General features: G+C 30.7%; 2 protein-coding genes across 2 annotated transcripts; one reads left to right on the forward strand and one right to left on the reverse strand.

Moving 5' to 3' along the window:
• Positions 1-496: 496 nt before the first annotated feature.
• LOC139859300 (uncharacterized) lies at positions 497-1081 on the forward strand. Its single transcript, XM_071848095.1, has one exon. The coding sequence runs from the start codon at positions 497-499 to the stop codon at positions 1079-1081; it is 585 nt and encodes a 194-aa protein (XP_071704196.1).
• A 3438-nt stretch (positions 1082-4519) lies between these two features.
• LOC139857959 (probable receptor-like protein kinase At5g18500) lies at positions 4520-8848 on the reverse strand. Its single transcript, XM_071846807.1, has 8 exons — positions 8483-8848; positions 7138-7785; positions 6618-6722; positions 6411-6533; positions 6157-6327; positions 5742-5871; positions 5440-5652; positions 4520-4965 (listed from the first exon to the last, which is right to left on the reverse strand). The coding sequence occupies exons 2-8, from the start codon at positions 7761-7763 to the stop codon at positions 4879-4881; spliced, it is 1455 nt and encodes a 484-aa protein (XP_071702908.1). The 5' UTR covers positions 7764-7785; positions 8483-8848; the 3' UTR covers positions 4520-4878.
• Between the last annotated feature and the right edge of the window lie 16279 nt (positions 8849-25127).

Raw genomic sequence — 25127 nt, forward strand, 5'->3', positions numbered from 1 at the left:
ACACATCTTCTAGCTCTTACAGCAGCGTCGAATTAAAAAAGTTTGGAGGCGAATTAGGGCTGCGTTGGCTTGATCAGAAACAACAGTAAGATGTTTGCACTCAATGTTTTTCTTTTCGATCACATATTATTATAATCATGAAGATTTTGTCTTTAAATGTCCGTAGCATGAATCAAGAAGGGAATTTTGGGTGGGTGAGGAAATTATGTTTGTTAGAACGTCCAGATATAGCTGTCTTTCAAGAGACCAAACTTCATGATGCCAAACCAAATTGGGTTGAATCTTTATGGGGGTCTAGTAGTTTTGGCTTTGTTCAAAAAAATATGGAAGGAAAATCGGGTGGTTTACTTATTATTTGGGACAACAGTAGCTTCGAGGTTATAGATCAGAGGGTTGAAGATTTCTTCATTGCAATAAAGGGCAATGGAAAAGATCGAAACAGGAATCTATAATTGTAAACGTCTATGGTCCTCACAATGATAGAGACAAAAGGAGAATGTGGAATATGCTGGAAACTTTAGTTACTAGTGAACGAAATGCTTGGGTAATTTGCGGGGATTTTAACGAAGTTCGAGATAAGGAGGAAAGGTTTAACTGCGTTTTTCATGAGTATAGAGCTGAAAATTTTAATGACTTCATTGAGAGAACAAGACTCATCGACATTCCATTGGGAGGAAGAAAATACACGAGATTAAGTGACGATGGAATCAAATTCAGTAAATTAGACAGGTTTTTAGTATCCGAGGAGTTTCACCAGCTATGGCGAGATCTTTCGTCAGTTGCTTTAGAAAGAGAATGGTCAGACCATTGCCCGATCATTTTAAGAGACAAAATCAACGATTTTGGTCCAAAACCATTTAAGATTTTTGACGAATGGTTTAACGTGAACGGGGAAGACGACGTGATAATTGAAGCTTGGAACATCAAGGTGGATGGAAATAGACTCAATTGTATCTTTCGAAATAAATTGAAGAATGTTAAATACGCACTTAAAAACTGGAGCAGAGAAAACTTTAGCAATCTAAATGTGGAGATCAATGAGCTTAAAAAAAACAGCCATGAATTGGGAATTAGAAGATGAGAAAAGGCTTCTTACTGATGCTGAAATGGCATATTGGTAGCAAGCGAAGAAACAATGGTTCGAAAAAGAAAAGCTTAAAACGGGAATGGCACGTCAAAAGGCAAGAATAAAATGGGTAACTGAGGGAGACGAAAATTCTAAATATTTTCACTCGATAATTAGGAGGCGACAAGCAAAATGTAACATCAGAGGCACTACAATCAGTGGAGAATGGGTTGAGGAACCGGAAGTTATAAAGGCTGAAGCTTTTAAATTTTTCAAAGAGCGTTTTGGTGAAGTGCAAAACAACAACCCGGTAATTGAGGGCTTACAAACCAGTAGGCTATCGGACAATGAGGTTACCTCTCTCGAATCTCATTTTGATGAAGAAGAAGTTTGGGAAGCGATTAAAAATTGTGGCAGCACAAAGGGCACCAGGCCCAGATGGTTTCAACTTTAAATTTTTTAAGAGGTACTGGTGGTTGATAAAAGATGACCTCATGAGAGCAGTGGATTGGTTTTGGAATAAAGAAGAGATTTCGTTAGACTGTAATTCTTCTTTCATAACATTGGTTCCGAAAAAGTCAGATCCGTTAAACTTTGGAGACTTTCGCCCGATTAGCTTAATAGGTAGCTATTATAAAATAATAGCTAAGCTCCTATCTAATCGTTTAAGAAGAGTTGTCCCTAATCTCATAGGTGAAGAACAAAGCGCATTTATGAAGGGTCGATTCATTCTTGATGGGGCGTTAATAGCAAATGAAACAATCTCATACTTGAAGGACAAAAAAGAAAAGAGCTTAATTTTCAAAGTAGATTTTGAGAAAGCCTTTGATAATCTTCGATGTGATTTCTTGATCGAGGTAATGAAATGTATGGGATTTGGTTCCAAGTGGAGGCGTTGGATTATTTCTTGGTTCTCCAACAAACGAATTTCAGTTGAAAAAGGGGGTAAGGCAAGGGGATCCTCTTTCACCCTTTTTATTCATCATTGCAACGGAAGGACTAAACTTTCTTACAAAGGTAGCAATTGAAAAAAATCTGTTCAGAGGCGTTGATGTTGGTGCGGATAAGATCACAGTATCTCATTTGCAATACGCAGATAATACTATGTTTTTCGGAAAATGGAGTCGAAGGAATGCGCATAATCTCATAAAAATTCTCAAATGTTTTGAATTGGTTTCTGGACTCAAAGTCAATTACCACAAAAGCAACTTGTTTGGTATCGGGGTTGACAAGGCGGTTATTATATCAGTGGCTAACGAAATAGACTGTAATGTTGGCGAACTACCATTTACATACCTTGGTCTCCCAATTGGTTCCAGAATGAATAAATCGAGTGATTGGAAGCCGGTTATCGAGAAATTTAAGAAACGGCTTTCGGATTGGAAAGCGCGGACTTTGTCTTTCGGTGGACGGTTAACCCTAGTTAAGTCGGTCCTAAATAGCTTACCCTTGTATTATTTCTCGCTTTATCGTGCTCCCTCTTGTGTGCTAAAAATTCTTGAGAGATTGAGACGTAATTTTTTTTGGGGCGGGTCGGGTGATATTCACAAAATAGCTTGGGTGAAATGGGAAAAATTACTTGTCCCATACGATTTGGGGGGCTTAAACATTGGGTCCCTCCATGGGAAGAATTTGGCTTTGATCGGAAAATGGTGGTGGCGTTTTTTAACCGAAAAAGATGCTTTTTGGGTTAAAATAATCTCAAGCATTCATGGTTCGTTTGGCGGGCTGTTTTCAAATTGCCCTTCCATTCGGCCTAAATGCTTCACCTGGTATAATATTGTGAAAACATGACAAGATATAAACAATGCAGGTATCTCATTTTGCAAGTCTTTTCACAAAGAAATTGGTGATGGATCGAGTACTCTGTTCTGGGAAGAACCATGGCTACAAGGTGATATTCTTAAACTGAAATTCAAGAGGCTTTACAGGCAGGAACTGCAGCAAGATGTACGGGTTTGCGATCGAATACATTGGACAGGCAGCAGCTGGGATTTAAGCTGGAATTGGCGCAGAAATCTATTCGGGAGAGAATGCGGGGAGCTGGAAGTTTTCACTAACATTATTAATTCTTTGAATAAATGTAACAGGAATGAAGATGCTTGGACGTGGAACCTTTCGGGCAAGAATATTTTTACAACCAAGGAGCTTACAACATTAATCGATGCAAAAATTTTAGAGCAATATCATGACAGCCTGAAAACCTTATGCAACTATTTGGTTCCGAAAAAAATAGAGATTTTTATTTGGCGGGCAAAACTTCGAAGATTGCCGGTTCGAATCGAGCTAAATAAACGAGGTATCGATCTTGACTCGGTGAGATGCCCGGTTTGTGATGATGGGTTAGAATCAACTGATCACATCTTATGGGAATGTAAAGACCCAAAGGACGTATGGGAACGAGTTTATAAATGGTGGAATCGTGGTAATCTTCCAAATATCGGATTTGAGGAAATTTTTCAAGGTAACTTCGCTAATGCTAAGTCGTGTGTTGGCAGTCAAATATGGCAAGCGGTCGAGTATATTTGTGGCTATTTGATTTGGAGGAATTGAAACTCGAAGGTTTTCCACAACAAAAAATGGAATGGTCCAATTGCGCTAAACGAAATCCAAGTTCGAAGCTTTGAATGGATCGCGAGAAGAATTCGAAATCTCAAAATGGATTGGCATATTTGGCTCACTAGTCCAAGCTCATATGGAGAGCTGTAGGAGATGTATATGTATTGCTGCTAACTCTGCAGCTTTATTTCCCTTTTGCTTCTATATGTAATTGAGTTTGGCTATTGGGCTGTTGTGTTACTTCATGGCTCTATTAGGCATTTCAGTACTCTTGTATATTCTTGATTGATATTTATAAAATTATTTTGCTTTTCAGAAAAGAAAAAAAAAAAAAAAAAAAATGTGTGTATTGTTCCAATCAATCTTGCTGTAGTTATGCTTTCTGAATACTTAAAAACTGCCCATGTCATTTAAAAACCAAATAACAACACTAGGTCATACATAACATATAAGGTTGATCATGACCCCCCACCAAAGCAGTGTAACAATTCAATTTACATTGTGTTCTCACCTTGTTAGTGAGGCTATTTGTTTAGTTTGGTTAGGGTTCATTTTAAATTCTTGTGTATCGAATGCACTTGTTAATTTTCAGATCCGTATTAATGTTATCGTTTATTTGCCAGAAAATAAAATTCAATTATAATCAAGAGTTTAAGACTCCAAATTTAAGGTAAATAGTCAGCACATATAGAAGTTAATGTAACATTGCTTCATATCAAATTTTGATCAGTATGAATTGCTTACTTTCGACTATTGCTCCTAAAGTTCAACTATAAAACCAGATTGCTGCAAATACAATGCAAGCAACATCAACTGACTTAAAACAAGCAACAACTATAAAAGGACCAACAAAAAAAAAAAAAGTTGAATATCATATATCATATATCATATGTATATAGAAGAATCCATTAATCTTTCTTCGCAGAACGAAAAACATATCTAAAATCGGCCAAAGAGCTAAAAAACTATGGTCATGCCAATCTAGTATTGATCACACCCATAAAAAGAAACTGTACACACCAGTAATCTTTAAAGGTGACTAATCTTCATGCACAAATCAATTTCTCCAACATTATCATCATCATCATCATCATCTACATGTAAATAACTAAAAAATATATGTGTTTCATATTAGCTTGCCCACATCTTCGATTTCAATAGATGCAACAACCATCTTCAGCACTTTGTTTTTGTACTGTGTTGTATGATTAGGTCGGGTTGGTTCGGGTCGGGTTGGTTGCTGCTTTTAAATTTTATCTGGTACCCTTTTCTGCATCAGAGTTCTCAGTCTGTGACTCGGGTTCTGTTGGATTTGCTCGATTCTTACGTCGTCTTCGACCCTGTATGTAGTTTTATTAATACATTTACAGTATTGAGTACAGTACTATACTAAATGCGCACGATGTTTAATTACCAAAATGCCCCTTGTGAACAAGAAAGTTCAGTTTATACACAGGGGTATTTTGGTAATTTTTCTTTTTTAATTGTTCGTGTACACCTTTAATTACTAAAACTTGGCGCACAATATTTAATTACCAAAAATAACTACTATACTAAATGTGCACAATGTTTAATTATAATTACCAAAATGCCCTTATAAACAGTAAGGTTCACAGTTTATACACATGTATTTTAGTAATTTTGCCTTTATTAATTGTTTGTGTGCACCTTTTTTGATTACTAAAACTACTATACTAAATGCGCACGATGTTTAATTACCAAAATGCCCATGTGAACAGTACAGTTCACATGTTTATACACAACGGTTTTAGTTATTACCAATAGATAATAGATATAAAGGTTTATCAACCAACCTCTCGTGTTAATGGATACTCCTCGGACTCGAGCATGCGCACGACTTCGCCCATTGTAAGTCTCTTCTCTGAATCAGGGTCAACACATCTTAAAGCAGTCAACAGAGCCCGTTTAAGTGCGGTTCTAGATGGTTTGGTACCAATGTTAGGGTCAACAACCTCTTCTGACCGTCTGTTTCCAACCATCATTTTGAGCCAATCGACCAGATTTACCTACAAGCCCCAACATCAAAAACTAAAATTTAAAATCCACTTTGAAAAACAATCAAAAAAATCACTACTAAATTAAGGTATAAAAAGACCTCGTCTGCTGGGCGACCATAATCCACTGGATCTCGTCCTGTAATTGCTTCTAGAAGAAGAACTCCAAAACTATAAACATCGCTCTTTTCGTTCAGAAGCCCACTATTTGCATATTCTGGAGCTACGTATCTATCAAAACCTTAAAGTGTAAGTCAAACATAATGAACCATAAAAATGTTCTTTCAGAAGAAGAAGAAAATTATGTTCGAATTAGCTTATGTAACATTCCTCTATATTGTCTCAATGTTATAGTAAACAACGATGATGGGCATTGATATTTTCACCATCAAAATTGATAAATCCACCATAATTGTGCACCAGCTACTTGTACAGTACAAGTACCTAATGCACGATTATGGTAGATTTATCAATTTTGATGGTGAATATATCATCATCCATGATGATGGTACTTACCCGAAGGTACCCATAACTCTTGTTGTGATATGACTTTTTCCGGCACCCAACAACTTGGCAAGCCCAAAATCCGAAAGTTTAGCATTAAACTCATGGTCAATTAATATATTGCTGGACTTGATATCTCGGTGCACCACTTTTGGCTCGATTGCCTCATGCAAGTACGAAAGCCTGCAAAAACTCGCAACATGAGAAATTACCAAAAAAACATAAAAACTGCATATCAAATTTACTAAAATCAGATGAAAACTTACGCCTTTGCAGTACCAAGAATAACTTTCATACGAGCCTCCCAAGTAAGATAACCATGTTGGCGCATAGCACCATGAAGCCATTGCTCTAAATTACCATTGTTCACATACTCATACACCAACAACCTAAATTTTTATGTTAAAAATTTAAACTTTTCGCTCAATACTTAATAAAGATTCATGTGAACTACATACAAAAAGAAGCTTTACCTGTGAGTCCCTTCGATACAATATCCTAGAAGTCTAACTAAATTTTTATGACGTACGTGACCAATCGCTTCAACTTCAACTCGAAACTCCTTCTCAGCTTGTCCACTACAATCCAAATTGGAAACAACAATTAAAAAAAAATCCATATTATGAAATTTACATCACCCACTAATAAACGCAATAAAGCACCATGTTATCATATACTCCCTTCGTCCCATATTACTTGTCCCCCACACAAAAAAACACACGGTTTCTGAAATATAATCAATACATTGTACTTTTTTCCATGTATTTTGTAGTTTTACCCCATACTTTTTACCTATATTTTCGTCTTACATACACACATTAGGGGTATAAATGAACTTTATCTTCTTATTCTTATATATTTATCTTATTCTTATATATTTATGAAAGTGGACAATGTATTTGGGATATCCCAATTCCAAAAAGGAATACTGGACAATAAATATGAAAAGTATAGAGTATTATACACGAACGAGTAATGTTATTACAAACTTACACGTTGTTGAGAATCTTCTTAACAGCCACAGGAGAGCCATTAACAAGATGACCACGATACACGACCCCGTAACCACCTTCGCCAATAACATTATCCTTCGAAAAACGGTTAGTTGCCATCTCAAGATCCCTCAACGTAAACCAATGTCCCCAACCTAAGTGAGAAAACTCCGGTAAACCAGATAACGGCGAACTTCCAGTCATAGGATGTGAGCCCGAATCAGGGCCCGATTCTTCTTTGTCTATATGATTAAACGATCCCGATTGACTACTATTATCACCGTATCTACTCTTATCGACACTGGGACGCGTTAAAAGTTTGTCCGAATCCTTATCTTTGTCACTAAACTTATCCCATAAAGTGTGAGAATTTGGATCTTGACCCATGTATGTATTAGCTGAATTTTGATCAACTCTTATGTCTTTGATCTCTGCTGATACTATAGTCGGTTTTTGCGTAACTGGGAGTCGACCGTTTCGGCTTTTCGATTTCTTTCTAGTGAAGGTGTAACACCAAAGAAATGAAAGAACAACAACAATGGCTAATGCTACAAATATTGCTATAAGATGCCATACTTCAAGATTTAAAGATGGTATTTCTTCAGTCATATCCTTCTTGAGACCCATTTTGTGAGTATTTTAAAATACCCTGAAAATTAATAATCAATTAGTTTATGATGATTTTAAATTTTTAATGGACTAATCTTTTAATTTGGTCAAAGAAACTTATTAAACCTTGTAGACAATTATTTTGGTTCCACATAATTTGGAAATCACAAAAACATAATCAAGAGCAAAAGTACCATGACCTGGTATAAAGATTATTAACTTTAACTGCTTCAATTAAAAGAAACACACATAAAATTAATTTTGTAATTCAGAAAATAAAATACCAGACACTATGTATGTGGGGTACAAATAAATCATAAACTCTGATCCCACACAAAAAAAAAGTATTGGACTAATTAAACATATGATTATATAGAAATTAACCAAATGAATTGTTGCCCAGTCTTCAAATTGAAAAAAAGATGCAAACTTGAAGGAAAAAATATATTCTATTTTGAAATTTTATAAATGTGGAAGAACACAATCACCCGTTCAGATATTAGAGTAAATCTCAAACAATGTATATGCTATAAGTAGGTAAAAAAAAAAAAAATAGAATTCCATCTCTTAAAGCAACCAATTTAATATATATTCGTGTGTTCACACGGTAAACAATTTTAGATCTTTAAAAGTACAAAAATAAACAAGTAAAAATATATAAACTTAAATGCATAATAACATCTTGAATCTCAAAAGAAATGAAACAAAAAATGAACATAAAAATTTAAGATTTTTACCTGAATGTGAAGATGTTTGGAGAGAAATAACAACTCAAATAAACCAATTTTTTTATTTTGTGCTTAATCTCCAAACACACAAATGAAGAGGGGACTAAACCCTAGATCTTTTATAAAACAGCCAAACTGAAAATAAATATAAACCCATATGAAGATGAATCACAAATCCAAAATGTGGGAATTATAATTTGCCCAAAAGGGTATCTGTATATATGAATAGCTTCAACAGATCCCTTGAATTGAAGAGAATAATTGGAATTCAAGAATTAAAAAAGGGGTCTTTTTTTGAAGATGAAGGGAATATTTGCAGAGAACACACAACAACTCACATGGAATTCTTAGGGGGTGATAATAAGAAGGCAGGGACTCATCAGTAGTAGGTGATGTATGTGTAATTGTGTATATCTTTATAACATATCTATATTATTTTAATATGACTTATACTTATTATCTATCTATCAATCTATAATTAATATTAAAATGCTAAAATGATAATTTCATTATTAGCGTAATTCATTTATTAAGAAAAAATCAAAAAGAAAAAGAAAAAAATCTAAATTAATCTATATTATTTTTAATTAAAATTAAATCTTATTAATTAATTATTATTATTATTAATAAATCTTATTAATAATTATTTTAATCATTAAAATTAAATATTTTTGAATTATTTTAATTAATTATTTTGAATTGAGTACGGAAAGGTATAAAAGTTATGCAGAAGGAAACCAATTCTAAATTTATATTTTGATTTACACTTTTAAAATAAAATGACAACCAATATCATCTCTTATGATTTGATGTATATTGTTTAATATGCATTTTAGGTGTTTGATGAAATGTTCAACTGACGAGTTTCTTAGTCGGACTCTGTGATTCCACGGGTCATTAAACTAAATACTTTAACATTTACGTTCACTTAATACCTAAAACATATCATTAAACTGTTCTGTTTAAACAAACTCGTGGTTTCACGGGTCATTTCACTAGTATATATAAATATAAATATAATATAATATAAATATAAATGTTGATTAAATATATTATAACCAAGAAATGTAAAATTTTAGTAGCAAATTCTTGAACCTTCTATCTATGGGTTTTATAAAAATTAAATCTTTGAAGGCCGGTGTAACCGAAATAGATGTATACACTTACTGTTATCAAAGCATTTTATGGATTATGGTTAGTCAAAAAGCACTAGCTGGCTTTAAACGAAAAAAAAAAAAAAAAGTTGTAGAAATAATTATGGTTTATGAGACAAGTAATATGTGAATTTAAAGAAAAAGTTAGTGTTTAATTAAGTATTGAAAGGTTGTGTTGTGACTTGTGAGAGGTCAAATGGACAGACTGGACATATTAATCACATCTACATTCACATTCCAAAAACAAAGTCTAAACTCTATGAGAACAAAATAATACACACCCTAGGCTTTATTTTAGCAACAATATAAAAATAAAAAATATATATAGTTGAATCAAATATCGAATTGAATAGTAGAATACATTTTTGAAATAGAGCTGGTATTCATGGTATGTAAAGATTTTAATTGTACAAATGAACAAAGATGTTAACATAATTGGTATGTTAAAATGGGAAAAGTTGTAAAGGATATTGAAAATTAAATGTAAAAAGGAAAGAATTTATTTTTAAGGATATTGTTTGAATTGGGAAGTTATAAATGGTCTGTGCTTTGAAAGTCTACTTTAAATTTAAATGATCTTGAGTTCTGTGATATTTTGAATTTATGTTATAAAACAAGAATTGATAATTAAATATGAATACGAATATAAATACAAATACAGATGATATGGATATTGATATATATTAATTTAAAAAATGAATTTTTATTGAAGTGAGTAAATTTAGTGGGGTACATTAGTCTAGGAAACAGACTGGACACCATTACCAGATTTAAAGGGTAAGACTTGAATACCCTTGTCTGCCCTTGTTTTCAGTTTTAAGGTGAGCATAGGCAGCAGACTTGAAATCAAGTAATCCTGTTTTGTACCAACCGAGTCAATCAATCGGTAGCAATTGAAATTACATTAATACCCTTTTTTATCTTTAAACTTACATTTTATATCTTTTTTTTTTTTTTACGAGGAACCTCCTAGCGACGAACTATAATGGCACCCCTCTAGTTGGTAAACCCCGGGTAAACGGCAAGCCAGGCCTCCACCGCTACCAGACAAAGCATCCTCTAGTCAATATCGAACCCGTGACCTCTTGCTTCATTGGAAGTCCTGTTATAGCCTGGATGGTTGCATTTTATATCCTTGTTTGATGCTCGAAGGGGGAATAGAATTGTATTGTATTATATTATATTATATTATCCTTATATATTATTTACCACCCAAATTATGGCCGTTCGTATTCATAAAACGATACTAATATTCAATTACTCACATAACCAAATATCTTAACCTAATTTTCTAAATCATAATATTCTTCTTCCGATACCTTCTATTCCTTACCCACCAACATATTACCCATTCATGGACACTAACACATTCATCATCTCTCTTTACAACCCACTAAACCCAGCTTTTTCTCTCTCATCAAAACTAAAAACACCCCAAATTGTTTTAACTGTTGATCATGGCTTATCTCCGCACTATTACGCCACACCACTGTTGAAATGACCCGTTCATATACATTATAAACGATTCACAATAGTTGATTACATTGCGAGGTATTTGACCTCTATATGATACATTTTACAAACATTGCATTCGTTTTTAAAAGACAAAATTTCTTTACATCGAAAATTGACAGGCATGCATACCATTTCATAATATCCACTATCCAACTATAAATTGATTTAATAATAATCTTTGATGAACTCAATGACTCGAATGCAACGTTCTTCGAAATATGCTATGAAAGACTCCAAGTAATATCTTTAAAATGAGCAAATGCACAGCGGAAGATTTCTTTAACACCTGAGAATAAACATGCTTTAAAGTGTCAACCAAAAAGTTGGTGAGTTCATTAGTTTATCATAATCATTTATTTCCATCATTTTAATAGACCACAAGAATTTCATTTCCAGTTCTCATAAATATACGTCTCATGCATAGAGACAAAAATAATCATTCATATGGTGAACACCTGGTAACCGACATTAACTAGATACATATAAGAATATCCCCTATCATTCCGGGATCCTCCTTCGGACATGATATAAATTTCGAAGTACTAAAGCATCCGGTACTTTGGATGGGGTTTGTTAGGCCCAATAGATCTATCTTTAGGATTCGCGTCAATTAGGGTGTCTGTTCCCTAATTCTTAGATTACCAGACTTTAATAAAAAGGGGCATATTCGATTTCGATAATTCAACCATAGAATGTAGTTTCAATTACTTGTGTCTATTTCGTCAAACATTTATAAAAGCGCATGTATTCTCAGTCCCAAAAATATAAAGGGTAAAAAGGCAAATGAAACTCACCATACTGTATTTCGTAGTAAAAATACATATAACGTCATTGAACAAGTGCAAGGTTGGCCTCGGATTCACGAACCTAAATTAATTATATATAATTATGTGTTAGTCAATACTTGTCTAACAAATTAGGCCAAGTCATAGTGTACCACAATCCTAATGCTCGAGACTAATATGCAAAAGTCAACAAAAATAAATTTGACTCAAAATAATTTCCAAAAATCTATACATGATTAATATATAGTTTAAATATCGTCGTTTTATATTTTTAAATATTTTTAAAAGATTTATTAGAGTAAATAATATAATTTATTTATTAATAAATAAAATTTTATATTAAATTTATATAATATAATATACTTTTATATATATTAAGTAATAAAATTTATAGGGTTCATTTAATATCATAAAGATAATATGATAGGTATTATTAAAGTAAGTTATTACACGTAGTAAAATATGTTTGTATCACATATTTATTTGATAAAATAATATCTATAATGATAGTAAGTAAAATTTGTATTATTTTGTAATAATAATTATTATTATAAAAATATCAATATTTATAATTACTAAGATGACATTATGATAAAACGATAATTCTAATTATGATAACTTTAATATTTACGATAATTTTTAATATTATCTTTAAAATAATAATTCTATTTAAAATAATAATAATAATGATATTTTATAGTAACAATGATATTTCTATTAAAATGATAATTTTTGTTAAAATGATAGTTTTAATACTAACGATATTTTTAATAATAATAGTAATGATAAAAATAATAAGAACGATAATTTTAACTAAATCAATATCTTATAATATTTTAATTTCATCATGATACTCTTACTCATTATTTCCTAATCGTTTCGTTTAATAGCTTTTAATCGTCATTTATATCGTGTTCATAATAATGATAATAATAGTAATCAAAATAATTAGGTGTTACAAATATTTGTTTTAATTACACTAATATTAATAATGATAGTTATTATAACATTTTTAACGATAATACTAATAATTATCTTAATGATAATATAGTAATAATAATAATAACAATGACAATATCCATTTTTAAATAATGATATATATATTAATAATGATAATGATAATAATAATAATACTAATAATAATAATAATTGGATATTAATAATAATAATAATAATACTAATTATAACTTTAACGATAATAACGATAGTAATAATAAAAAAAAATAACAATTTTTAATGATAAATCCCTTTTATTGATAAAGATAATAATAATGATAATAATAAGATAAAACTAGAACGACGATAAAAACGACGATAATAATAATCATTTTTAATAAAAATATCGAAAATTCAATTGATTATAACTTCTAATCCGTTCATCGAAACCATTCGATAACTAAAGGAAAAGTCCTTAATTTTTCGCTAGCTTTCCAAGGACATGCATATCTTATACCTTATCTCAACCGCAAGTGTAACTAATTCAATATTCAACCTAACCTGTCTAAGGGCAATATCAAAAGTACAAGCATGCATAATCCTAAATACTCGAGCACTAGTCAGGGATACACTATTAGTATGTAAAAGTTAAATTATGAGTACTCACGTATCAATATTGAGATTCAATATTGCAGGAAAGGTACGTAGACGCAACGGAAATGATAAACACTATATTGACCTCACGAGCATACCCATGAACCATACTCAATCACCTCCATAGCTATAACCCATAATTTCCTTAATCCTATCCTACTCGAAAAATAATTTCGAAATCACTCTGACAGCACTCCGTCGTAATATTTTATGTATACTAATAATATCTTGAAATAATACGGAGTAAATATATATATATGTAAATCGATTGAGAGAGTTTAGAGAAAAATATTTTCAAGTTTCTATGAAATAATGAAGCCTATTGAATTCTATTTATAATAGATTTTTGAATTATTAAAGTGAATTATTAAAGTATGAATTATTAAAGTGAATTATTAAAGTATGAATTATTAAAGTGAATTATTAAAGTATGAATTATTAAAGTGAATTATTAAAGTATGAATTATTAAAGTGAATTATTAAAGTTAAAGTAAAGTAAAAATAAAGTAAAGGTAAAGTTTAAGTATAGTAAAAGTATAAAACTATGTACGTATAATACGCGTATAAATATATATAATATTAATTTAAATCGTTATATATATTTAATAAAATAAAATATAAATATCGTTATCTTTATCATACTAGTTAAGTAATGAGTTGTCAAAAGTGGTTCTAGATATTTATAAAAGTTATATACGTTTTAATAATAAAGTTCTTTTTAAACTGAAAACGTTTTTGTACGTTTGAAACTAAATAGATCAATCGAGTCTTTATGAGATTCAATCTTCCACTATCCTTTGTCTAGTTCTCAATGATTGACAATTTGTTCTTATTTATAAATCACTTTACCATTTTCCGAATATTATTAAAACGGAAAGATTTCTCAAATCAACGTGGGCCTTTCAACAGAGACTTGTAATCATAATTCAATATATCTGATAATTCAATCATTTGATCTTATCTTCTAATTCCATTGATAAATATTTTGAAACAGATACAATCATATAAAGTATTTAATCTGATATTTTGTTTACGTTTCAAGTTATAATATATATACACATATACATATATAATCATATTCGTTTAATGGTTCGTGAATTGTTGGAACATGGTCGAGGTTGAATGAATATATGAACATAGTTTAAAATTCTTGCAATTTAACTTAACAAATATTGCTTATCGTGTCGAAAACATATAAAGATTAAAGTTTAAATTTGGTTGGAAATTTCCGGGTTGTCACAACCGTCACCAATACATCCGTATTGAATTTGTGTACATGACTGTGTTCGTGGTGTGGCGGATGAACGATTGTTGCGGTTTGAAACGATTTGTAAGGTTGACATGTTAGGGTTTCCTTTTCTTGGAATTTTAAGGTTTCATTGTTTGAATCAAGTTATTCTTCTTTATTTAATCATTTGTATTAAGGTTCGAGATTAGGGTTTCATGAGTTTAAAAAGTTAGGGTTTCTGTTTGTTTGTTATTTTTATTTTATGATGTGTTGTTTAACTCTTCAAAAGGTGCTGATTAATTAACGTTTTGATTTGTTTTAAGTTTTCTGTTTTAGTTCGTTGGTAATCAAATTAGGGGTTTTTACGGACTTAATAAATTATTTGTGTTTTTGATGGTGTAATTACAGAATCAAGTATTTGGAGGATTGTTGATTGCCTAATTAGGGCTAACAGTTATTCAGTTTTTGGCATATCTGCAAACACCAAGAGCATGTCATCTTCTGTCAGGAAGCTACAGATAAGGTTAATTTGCTTATACTTTATGTTCCTTTGATCCTAATTATGTATTATGTATTCTTAGTTCGTAATTTTGAGTTAGTGATTGATAAGTTTAATTTGTATTCAACAGTTATCTTCAATGTAATAGTAAAGTAACTTCATGGTATAATACTGGAACAGCTACAAACTTCTTCAAATTTTTTTTTGAAGATTTTCTAACTTTTATAAGAGGTTTAATTTCCTTTCCGCTATACATTACAGGAACACTTCATGCAAATGTAGTTAAGGTTTGTGCTTCTTTAATTTATAACTATTTAGATGTGATTTCTTCGAGATACTCCTAGGCCCTAGCTGTTGATACCTTATCTGATGATGAAAATTTAGCTTTGTTCTTGGTTCTATATTAGGTGGCTATAGAACTACCTCTACTTTAATGGCTATGGTGGTGCATTTTGTTGTCAAATCTCGAGCTACACTAGGACAATTGAAAGTATGGTTAGGTACTTTTATATGTTATCAATTATGCAAAGGGTTAAAGCCATAAATAGGTTATATACTTTCATTTTTGTTTCAATGTAGGCTATATACTCAGAAAAATATCAATGTATGCTATATACTCTTAAAAGGCGTATCGATGTATAACAACAAAACTTAGAAACCTGCTAACATTATCATCTTCATCGTATCAACATCATCATCTATTTGAAGCTTCAAATAACTTGAAAATGATGCCAATAGCCTCCACTAACAGCTTTTGTGAAGTATTAAGATACAAAATCCACAATGATTTCACAATTCGGTGAAGAACAAGAGCGATTTTCATGAAGAACACCAAAATTGTGTTTTGTTGACATGAGTATACTTTTGGAAAGTATATAGCCTACATTGGTATTTTTTAGAAGTATATAGCCTACATTGGAACAAAAATGAAAGTATATAGCCTATTTATGGAAGAAAAAATTGCAGGTTTTCTTTTTCATGTCATATTTAAAAGAAAAAAATATCCACATAATCATATTAACCGGTTTAGCGGGTAGCAAGTCATTTTTATTGACATGAGTACATTTTTTGAAAGTATATAGCCTATATTGGTATTTTTCTGAGTATATAGCCTACATTAGAACAAAAATGAAAGTATATAGCCTATTTATAGCTTTAACCCTTATGCAAAATACTATGTTTGACTTTGAAAGTCAAAACTAACACTTACTTAGTTAAAGTTAACATGTTTATATTTTATATTTTATGTTTTATTTGTTCAGATATACAATATGATAATGTCATTATGTGATAATCATAGGTAGAGCATGTTATCATAGCGGCCAGTTCATGTTGGGTTCGAAATAACAGTGATAAGTATACTAATAAGGTTAACTTCATGATTTACTGTTTTGTGTTATTTGCTTCTCATCATGTTTACGCTGGAGTATTCATGAAAAAACTTAAATTTTTAAAAAATTTCATTTCACAGAGGTAAATGATTCTCAATTACAAATATTTTCATATGCAACATCCAAATACCAAGTATTGTATTTTAATAAATTGTACATAAAAAACTTTTCAGACGATACATTTTTTTAACATATATAACAGTAATTGTATACTTACAATTGCCTAAAGACAATAACAATGGTTACATCTCATATCAATCAGTTTAACCTAATATAATCAGTTTATGTTGTATATCTAACATGTTGCCTAACATTTACTGCATGTCTTTAAAATTTCATATTACTCCTTCAATGCAGTAGTTAAATTTAAGTGACCTTTCATTTTGTATTGTTTATGCTAATTGGGCTTGATTAGAACTCTATTTGACATAACATGCTTTCTTGCATCCTCATAGGTTTTAAATGGGCCATTGATGAGTAGCTGATTTTTTGATGGATAATTTATCAATATAATGGGTTGAAGTTTACACTAGATGGATAAATATGGGTCATAATGTGTTTATTTGGAGTACCATCATTGGAAGAGCAATGGTCAGTGTGAGTATGATTGTAAACAGAGGTTTGAGGGTTACACATGTTTGACTTTTAAAACTCCAATGGGGAGGTCATAGGTCGGTGTGACCCAACATCTTTACTCCTAAACTATATGAGTAAGCTGAATCGGGTTAGTTGCTCCCGACCCAACAGCAGTAAGTCATATTTAATACGGAGTATATTTTAGTCTCAAATCATTTAGCTTACCTTCTTTTTATTGTTTCTATATCTTTTGTAAAACATACATGTTGTATGCTTTTAAATATGTTTAGTAAGGTTGAAAAGCTTCTATTTATACCACTAATCATACCTACTCATCATACCTGGATGTTGGATTAATTATCTTCTTTATATTAGTTAAATCAGGAGTCATATATGTGCTACTATTTTATGTTCATCACTTCCATATGAAGATATAAAGGTTGTGTTATCTTCCTTGAAAAACCTTAGTTTTATTACAACATTATAACCATTCATATTTACGTGCGATGTGTAGGTGTTTTCACATTATTATCGGGACATTGGTGATCGCGAGACACAACGTTACGTTTATTGTAGTCTGCATAACTCTATGTTTAGAGCTTCCCTACGAAACAATTATTGTAGTCTATATTGTCTGTATAACTCTCTGTTTGTGGCACTTAAAATCTATATGCATTCAACCATGAAGAACAAGACAAGCACAAATCAGTTTGCCCACTATCCAGCAACGCGCGGCCCTACTATGCTATTTTTATATACTAATTGAAGTGTCAAACTTGGTAGTTCTATCAACGATAAAACGACATCACAAAACAAATTTATAATACACCCCCAAACAATGTTAGACATGTCAAATTCGCAGGGGCTAAAATTGTAAAATTAATATCCTTTTTAAAAAACCCCGCCCACATTTTTAACGGGACGTATCTTCCCGCTCGCCGCGAGTTCAATTCTTACGACATCACCGTTTAACTCGGAAAAAAATTACGAAGACAACAAAACTAAGTACACGAGAAACGGACGCTTTTAAGAAAACGCTAAATATTTCGGGCTATTTTCCATACACATACACAGACGCACAATAAACGAGCCAAACTAACTACATCACATCCATGGTTCCGTCTTCCTTTTTAAGCGATTTTTCTGGTTCTAAAAACGCGCAGGCCATTAGGTACACTAGGTACTAACCACATGGATCCAACCACAACCTAATCACCGTGTTTTTGGTTCTGTAAGTATATAACGCTACGTTAAATTCGAATACGCAGCCGGAAAGGCCTCGCCTGTAAGACCCAAGTTCGAAATGTACATTTTGTAAATATAATAAAAACTGGTGGTTTCGGTTTCAGCATTCGGCCGTGGTGCGGCTAGCGTCTGGTGGAGATTCTTTGTTTATTTAAATTGAAGAGGGGCAATTTGGTACTTTCACTTGTTGAACGACTTTAAGGCCCCAAGATCAGTTTGGTGGGTGTCATTACTCCATTTTCATCTACCTTTTCCCTTTCCACTTTAATCCTAAAGAGAGAGGAGATTCTAGTGTGAGAAAGCTCAATCAAAGGTGGAAGAAGCTTGTTTTAGTCACTAGCTACATTGTGATTGCGGTGGTAAGTCCTAATCTTAATTTCCTTAATTAATTAGTGATAAGGGTTGGGGTTTGTGTTAGTGATGAACATAAAACACATTTGTTAGTGATTTGGGGGTTTTGGGTAAGATTGAGTCATGAGGACTCAAGAATGACTAACCTAGGGTTTCAAGTGATAAATGGTGTTTATGGGTCTTAAATGGTTGTAAATCACTAGCACACCTTGTTGATTTTGTAAATGGGTGTTATTTGGGTTAGGGGTGACCCAAATGGGTGTGTTGACTTTGAAATGGGTCAAATGAGTTTTTAAATGACCTAGTGGTGTGTAGTTGGATGATTTAATGCCATGGTCACTAACTTAGTGATAATTGGTGATTTAGGCCTATGTTTGGAGTTGTAAGTGCAAATGATGAACATTTGCACTAGGTGTGCTTTTGGGCTGGTCAGAAGCCCTATTTGGATACGTGTTGATTTATGTTAATGTAATAGGTGATTTCATTGACGGTTGAAGAGCTTATTTGCTTACCTTCGTTTTGGATACCAGGTGAGTGGAATAATTATGTGTGTACGTATATAATGTATTTATTTGTGTAGCGTGAAATGTGAGTTAGTCACTATAAAGTCTCAAGCCCAACATCAATCTAAAACAAAGAACACATACATAGTGTATCACAAGAGGACCGACGATGTAACAAACGAAAACCTGGGCTAGATGTAAGATGAATTTTTTGCCCTTAGGCATATATGTGCGGTTATATATGCTTTTATTTTAATTATATGTTTAGTGTTATTTTATTATTTGGTTGTGACCAGTTTGTGACAAGGATCCCAGATGAAAGGACCCGTTCATATACATTATAAACGATTCACAATAGTTGATTACATCGCGAGGTATTTGACCTCTATATGATACATTTTACAAACATTGCATTCGTTTTTAAAAGACAAACTTCCTTTACATCGAAATTTGACAGGCATGCATACCATTTCATAATATCTACTATCCAACTATAAGTTGACTTAATAATAATCTTTGATGAACTCAATGACTCGAATGCAACGTTCTTCGAAATATGCCATGAAAGACTCCAATGTAATATCTTTAAAACAAGCAAACGCACAGCGAAAGATTTCTTTTATACCTGAGAATAAACATGCCTTTAAAGTGTCAACCAAAAGGTTGGTGAGTTCATTAGTTTATTATAATCATTCATTTTCATCATTTTAATAGACCACAAGAATTTCATTTCCAGTTCTCATAAATATACGTCCCATGCATAGAGACAAAATCATTCATATGGTGAACACCTGGTAACCGACATTAACAAGATGCATATAAGAATATCCCCTATCATTCCGGGAAATCCTTCGGATATGATAAAAATGAATTCGAAGTACTAATGCATCCGGTACTTTGGATGGGGTTCGTTAGGCCCAATAGATCTATCTTTAGAATTCGCGTCAATTAGTAGATCGGTTTACTAATTCTTAGGTTACCAAGCAAAAGGGGCATATTCGGCTTCGATCATTCACCCATATAATGTAGTTTCAATTACTTGTGTCTATTTCGTAAAACATTTATAAAAATTGCGCATGTATTCTCAGCCCAAAAATATAAAGGGTAAAAAGGCAAATGAAACTCACCATACTGTATTTCGTAGTAAAAATACATATAACATCATTGAACAAGTGCAAGGTTGGCCTCAGATTCACGAACCTAAATTAAGTATATATATTTATATGTTGTCAATATTTGTATAGCAATTTAGGTCAGGTTATAGTGTACCACAATCCTAATGCTCGAGTCTAGTATGCAAAAGTCAACAAAAGTCAATTTGACTCAAAATGATTTCTAAAATTTATACATGATTATTATATAGTTTAAATATCGTCGTTTTATATTTTTAAATATTTTTAAAAGATTTTATTAGAGTAAATAATATAATTCATTTATTATTAAAATTTATATAATAAAAATATACTTTTATATATCTTAAGTAATAAAATTTATAAAGTTCATTTAATATAATATGATAGGTAGTATTAACGTAATTATATTACACGTAGTAAAATATCTTTGTATTACATATTTATTTGATAAAATAACATTAATAATAATAATAAGCAAAACTTGTATTATTTTGTAATAATAATTATTATTATTCTATTAATAAAAATATCAATATTTATATTTACTAAAAGTGATATTATGAATAAACGATAATTCTAATTATGATAACTTTAATATTTACAATACTTTTTAATATTAACTTTAAAATAATTAATCTATTTAAAATGATAAAAAATAGTGATATTTTATAATAACAATGACATTTCTATTAAAATGATAATTTTTGTTAAAATAATAGTTTTAATACTAACGATACTCTTAATAATAATAGTAATGATAAAAATAATAAGAATGATAATTTTATCTAAATCAATATCTTATAATATTTTAATTTCATCATGATACACATACTCATTATTTCCTAATCGTTTCGTTTAATAGCTTTTAATCGACTTTTATATCGTGTTCATAATAATGATAATAATAGTAATCAAAATAATTAGGTGTTACTAATATTAGTTTTAATTACAATAATACTAATAATGATAATTACTATGACATTATTAACGATAATACTAATAATTATTTTAATGATAATATAATAATAATAATAACAATAACAATAATCATTTTTGAATAATGATATATATTAATAATAATAATAATAATAATAATAATAATAATAATAATAATAATAATAATAATAATAACAACAATTAGATAATAATAATAATAATAATAATAATAATAATAATTATAACTTTAAAAATAAGAACGATAGTAATAATAATAAAAATAACAATTTTTAATGATAATTCCTTTTATTGATAAAGACAAGATAAAACTAGAACGACGATAATAACGACGATAATAATAATCTTTTTTTTAATAATAATACCAAATTTCAATTGACTATAACTTCAAATCCGTTCATCGAAACCATTCAATATCTAAATGAAAAGTTCTTAATTTTTCGCTAGCTTTCTAACGACATGCATATCTTATACCTTATCTCAATCGCATATGTAACTAATTCAGGATTCAACATAACCTAACTAAAGGCAATATCACAAGTACAAGCATGTATAATCCTATATACTCGAGCACTAGTCAGGGATACACTATTAGTATGTAAAAATTAAATTATGAGCGCTTACGTATCAATATTGAGATTCAATATTGCAGGAAAAGTATATAGACGCAACAGAGACGATAAACACTAAATTGACCTCACGAGCATACCCATGAACCATACCCATCACCTCCATAGCTATAACCCATAATCTCCTTAGCCCTATCCTACTCGAAAAATCCGTTTTGAAATCGCTCCTACGTACCCTAGTCGTAGTATTTTATGTATAATATTAATTAATAATAATACTATTAATAATAATAATAATAATAATAATAATAATAATAATAATAATAATCTTAATAATAATAATAATAATAATAATAATAATAATAATTTAAATAAAAATAATATATGGAGTATGTAATTTAGATAGAAAGATATAGATTAGATAGGAAGATATAGATTATATGTGTGTGTGTTACATCCTCTGAAGTTTAATGCGTTTTATAGAAATCTGACCACTCCATCCACCCTATGCCTCCGTGATTTGTGGTCTTCAACTTTTACATCTCATATGAATTTAAAAAAAAAATAAAAAAAAATAAAAAACGTGGAAAGTGCCTCCGTGATTTGTGGCTAAAGTTTACATCATATATGAATTAAAAAAGAAAACGTGAAATGTTTTGCTTAGTTTATATAATATTTAATATAATATATTATTTAATTTATATAATTACTTATATATTATATTATATTTATATTCATGGTAAAAATGTAATTTTTACTTAAATGACTCGTACGTTGTCACTCGACTCATGTATCACTTTCGGTTTTTCGAGCGCACTTTCGTACATTTAAAAAACTAGTTTTTTACGTTACGTGACGTGTACCCTTAATAATAATTTGACTTATTCATCAATAATTTACCTTATAGAAAATGTAACTTATAAAATTTGAACGTTGTGGTCATTTGCTATTATAAATCAGTGACTCGTTGTTTATCAAAATATATATTTTAAATTAGGACGTTTTATGACTAAGTTAATATATATATATATATTCTTATTTAGAATTGTAAATTTATACATAATATATATGTTTGAAATATTTACCTAATGATATAATATTTAGTCTTTCAAAACTAAATATATTTCAAAGTTCGTTTTAAAGTCGTTTAGAAAAAATATTATAACTCGTAACGTTTTCATTTGAAAACTTAAATAGATACAATTCATTTATGTATTAACTTTTTAAGTATCAATCGCATTACCAAACAAGAGTTACTATCGTGTACTAACCTAATTTGAAAATATATATATTTAATGAACACGTTTTAAATACACATTGCAAGTTATTTGTATATATAACAACCAATATTCCAACCTAGGTTTATTTAATCAAAGACATTTTAAATAAACAAGTTCTATTAAATCGAAAAGCATTTTCGTATATTTGGAAATTTCATCAATTGATTAATATGCAATTTAGTCTTCCACTAGCTTTTGTCTAACACTCGATATTTGACACATTGTCCTTATATGCTAATCACTTTACCATTTTCCGAATACCATTAAAAAGAAAGGTTTTCTAAATCAAAGTGGACCTCTCAACAGAGACTCGCAATCATACAATGTAACTGTTAAATCACTCATTTGATAACATCTTCTAATTCCATCAATAACTATTTGAATATATTAAGAAACAAATACGTTTATGTAAAGTATTATACGTCTAATACTTGGTTAATGTTTTCAAGTTATAATATATACACATATACATATATAATCAGATTTGTTCATATAATGGTTCGTGAATCATTGAAACTTGGTCGAGGTTTAAATTTGGTCGGAAATTTCCGGGTTGTCACAGTACCTACCCGTTAAAGAAATTTCGTCCCGAAATTTGAGTGGAAAGGTCGTGAATGATAATAAGTATGTTTTCATGATGCATACGGGCTGAAAATTAGAGTTTTATCATCAGCGAATAATTTGGATAAACAATCCATTTATATGAAGAGTACGAATGAAGCTAACATAGAAGAGTGAAATGAGTAAGTGTAGATTCATCTTATCATTTGACATACATATGATTGATTTCCAGATTTCAAGGGATTTGAAGAAAATCTTCGTAATAAGATTTGATTCTCCGGTAACCAAGGGAATTAGGATCCGCTTTAAATGCGATCGTCCATTTTAATTGCTCTGTCGGAGATTTTCTTATAAATTCACCTCCTTCGTTTCCTTACAACTCACACCTTCTATTCTTTCCCCCTCAACTCATATTTTAAAGTATTCATCAATATGCTCCATCCAGTTCTGATTCTCGATATACTTCTAACTTTCATATCGGTCATTCTTCTTTTTCATCTATCGCCGAAAGAATCTATTTACTTCTACTATACTCTTGGGTTTATAGTGTTTCTATTTCTCCCGTGTCTTTATATTGCTATATGCATCGACATATACGGTTTATAATTTCCGTGGTTGTTGGGTTTCATATCTTCCCTTGTATTTCGATGTCCCTACTTCTGTCTTCTATAATCATTGTCATCTCCAATTAATGCTCTCTTTTATTTGCTGTGATTTATATTCCAATTTTCTGTTTCGGAGCTTTGTCCTTTCGTTTCTTCTTCTTGCGATTAAGCACCGCTTGTAATGGTCCAGAATTCGCAGATATGAATTTCAGAATAAACATTTTTAATGTTCTAAGAAGGAAATTGTAATAACACGATCTTGACTTGTCAAATTACTAGAATACCCTGAAAAAGACCGAATCATCAAGAAATATTTTCTTGATATTTTAGAGGTTAAAGAGAATAAAAGAGTCGTGTAACATAGCACATGATGACATTATGATCTGTGAATCATCACGTTCCATTTAGAAACTCATCATGAATTACTGTAATATAATCACGTTGATCAAGTGTCATTATATTATACTAACTTATGCCTCAGCTCCCAACACTACTTCAAAAGTATTCATACTTCAAACTCGAAGGTTTCAGAATTTAGAAACTAAAATAGTTTCTTTTATGATGTGATACAGATAGCGCGAAGAGGTAAATGATTTTAGACAAAAATAATTATGGAAATATCTTCAAAAATATGGAGGATATTTATAATGAAAGATACGATGATATCTTAAAATTTCTAATATCAGAGGATGATGAAGGATATTGTCCGCAGGGG

The sequence above is a fragment of the Rutidosis leptorrhynchoides genome, chromosome 7, assembly GCF_046630445.1.
Source record: "Rutidosis leptorrhynchoides isolate AG116_Rl617_1_P2 chromosome 7, CSIRO_AGI_Rlap_v1, whole genome shotgun sequence".
Taxonomy (NCBI): domain Eukaryota; kingdom Viridiplantae; phylum Streptophyta; class Magnoliopsida; order Asterales; family Asteraceae; genus Rutidosis; species Rutidosis leptorrhynchoides.